The following is a 3,084-nucleotide window of genomic DNA, read 5'->3' on the forward strand; positions in this document are numbered from 1 at the left end:
AAGTTACTGTGAAAATCCCCTAGTCCCCACACTCCTGTTCGGGTAGACTGAAGGAGAATTTAGCTTGGCCAATGCACCTAATCAGCACGTCTTTCGGACTGTGGGAGGAAACCGGAGCACCCGGAGGAAACCCATACAGACACGGAGAGAATGTGCAGACTCCGCGCAGACAGTGGCCCAAGCTGGGAATCGAACCCTGGTCCCTGGCACTTTGAGGCAGCAGTGCTAACCATTGTGCCACCGTACTGTGCCATTTGAGTCTAGGTGTGTCAAAGGACATGGATAAGGATTTGAGATGCGATCATTACCTGCTTCCTGGCAATGTGGATTGAGCATGGTTCCTTTTGTATCCTTTACTCCGCTCACTGCCTGCTGGGCAGGAACAGCAGAGGATGCCGCCCCCGAGGACAAGGACACAAGTCGAACCCCATCCCAGAAACAGAGCGTCTCCTAGATCGGTCTTCATTGAAATGGGCACCAGAGGGTTGTAGAAGTCAGCCACGATGTTGCCGGCAGTCCAGGAGACGGGAATCAGGACACACATTCCTGCCAGGATGAATAAAACTCCTCCGGCTACAGTCAGCGAGGCCTTGAACCTTTCCTCACTCCTCGCAAACTTGGTGCACTTCATGCCAGCGCTCGCTACCACCATGGCTAAAATGCCCAGTGCCACTGCCAGGCACATGAGAGCCCTGGCTGCCTGTAGGTCAGAGGGCAATGCCAGCAGCGAGTCATATATGTCACAGCTCAGGAGACCTCCGCTGTCATTGATACAGCTCATCCAGATCCCCTCCCATCCCTCCTCCACAGTCAGAATCGTACTGCCGGCGAGATTGCGGATTTTCCACTGCGGGATCGCTGTCGCAACGCAGGCCATGAACCACCCGACTGTAGCCGTGATAAATCCCACCACTTGGAAGCAGGCACTCACCATCACACCCGTGCAAAGTCACTCAACGCTCTCCCACTATTGTCCCAAGCCACCTCTCCCTTGTTTATCGTCAATCCCTCAGTGATAGAGACACAATCACCTGTTCACAGGCGAATGACTGTGAAAATAAAGAGGAACGCTGGCGTCAGAGTGAAGAGCTCACAGCTCGACCATCTCTCACTGGCTAAAGCACAAAGGAAGGCAACTGATACTGTGACCAGCTCTCGATGCAGGTACTGAAGGACGGATTTCTGTGTGGGAGGGGCAAGGGGAGAAAGGATAGAAAAGTAGTGACAGGTCAAACGGGCCACCACTCAGAATTGCAACCCAAAAGGTAAGCTGTTGATAATCGATTCATTAAGGTGTTTAACTGTAAACCCCTTCGCTGTAAAGTTGTGAATGCTGTAGCCGCCTTTTAAATCGCAGAAGCAAAACTGTTATAGACAGGGACAGAACAGATAACATGATTCCCTTTTTCTTACAGTCCATAATCAGTGTTTATCTTTGGGAAGGAAAGTGTGTGTGTTTCTCAACCCACTTTTTAAATGACCAGCAGCAAGCTTTTGTGGGCTTCACTAAAAAGGATGACTTATCCACACATTCAAGCCTACCGCTCCGTCACTCACTCACACACATGAGAGAAAGATACTGTGCGAGAGGATAGTGCACTTTTACAAGAGTAAACACAAAGTATAGCTCATACTTCATGGCCTGAATTTTATGCTGGTGGGTTTTGAGGCAGAGGGAAGCATGAAAATGCATGGACGGAATTCACTCCCAGATCCTGCCCATCTCAACCTCAAAGCGATTTAATGGTGGCGCGGGCAAGGCCATCGGGGGTGGCGGAGGGGGGGAGGTGCGGCGGCGGCGGCGGGGGGGGGGGGGGGGGGGGGTTGGGGGGAGGAGGTGGTCTGTTGTTGCCCTTAGTGACCACTTCATGAACACTTAAGGGCTCTTTCCTGCTCTGCCTCAATTTTTAAGCTGGAGTAGATGACAGTCTAAGTAGTTGCAATAGTTGGAGTTTAGGATTATTGCGGGATTCCCATGAAGAAATGGACATACAGTAGGTCACAAAGTAAGTCACTTGTAGTTGTCTTACCAGGAGGTCAAATATGTGTCCCTGTCTGAACATGTGAACATACAAATTAGTAGGAGTTGGTCGCTTGGTCCTCCAAACCTACTCCCCGATTCAATAAGATCACGGCTGATCTGATTGTAACCTCAATTCCACATTCCCACCTACTCCCAATAACCTTTCACACCCTTGTGAATTAAGAATCCATCCAACTCTGCCTTAAAAATATTCGAAGACTGGCCTTTCAGGAAGAGAGTTCCAGAGATTCACCACCCTCTGAGAGGAAAGGTTTCTCCTCAGCTCCGTCTTCAATGAGCGACCCCTTATTTTTAAGGCCATGAATTATGAGCTATACTTTGTGTTTACTCTTGTAAAAGTGCACTATCCTCTCGAACTGTATCTTTCTCTCATGTGTGTGAGTGAGTGACTAGCGACCCCTTAGTCCAAGAGGAAACAACCTCTTCACATCCACCCTATCAATAGCCCTCAGGACCTCATATGTTTCAATCAATGATCTTGCAGACTTTAAGATGTGGCTGTCTCCAGATTTTAGGAGCTGTGGGTGAGGTTTCTGCAGCTGTTTATTTTTACTGTGTTCTTTGCGGACTGTCTGGTCTCTCTCTGCCTCTTGAGATAATCCCGAGTCGGGATGAATCAGGAAGCCAATTCCAGGATTCCTGACCCCATTCCTGGGGTTTCTGATTTTCAGCAGTGCCTTTTAAGGGTTTAGGTTGGTTCAGGGTATAAGCCCACACCCTGCACTCCCAACCCGGCCGGCTCTATTGCAGGGATAGCATAGAATCATAGAACTCTCTACAGTGCGGAAGGAGTCCATTCGGCCCATTGAGTCTGCACTGACCACAACCTCACCCTGGCCCTATCCCCACACATTTACCCTGCTAATCCCCTGACACTACGGGGCAATTTAGCATGGCCAATCCACCTAAGCCACACACTTTTGAACTGTGGGAGCAAACCGGAGCACCCGGAGGAAACTCACGCAGACACGGGGAGAATGTGCAAACTCTACACAGACAGTGACCCAAGGCTGGAATTGAACCCAGGTCCCTGGCACTGT

The 3,084-nt window shown here is 50.0% G+C and overlaps 1 protein-coding gene across 1 annotated transcript; it reads right to left on the minus strand.

The window, feature by feature from the left end:
• Positions 1–304: 304 nt before the first annotated feature.
• Positions 305–934, minus strand: LOC144509477 (claudin-4-like). Its single transcript, XM_078238385.1, has one exon. The coding sequence runs from the start codon at positions 932–934 to the stop codon at positions 305–307; it is 630 nt and encodes a 209-aa protein (XP_078094511.1).
• Between the last annotated feature and the right edge of the window lie 2,150 nt (positions 935–3,084).

This window comes from Mustelus asterias, chromosome 21 (genome assembly GCF_964213995.1).
Source record: "Mustelus asterias chromosome 21, sMusAst1.hap1.1, whole genome shotgun sequence".
In the NCBI taxonomy this organism is placed as follows: Eukaryota; Metazoa; Chordata; class Chondrichthyes; order Carcharhiniformes; family Triakidae; genus Mustelus; species Mustelus asterias.

What these genes read in the sequence shown, in the direction of transcription:
- LOC144509477 (XM_078238385.1), bottom strand. Translation starts at nt 934, where the DNA reads ATGGTGAGTGCCTGCTTCCAAGTGGTGGGATTTATCACGGCTACAGTC.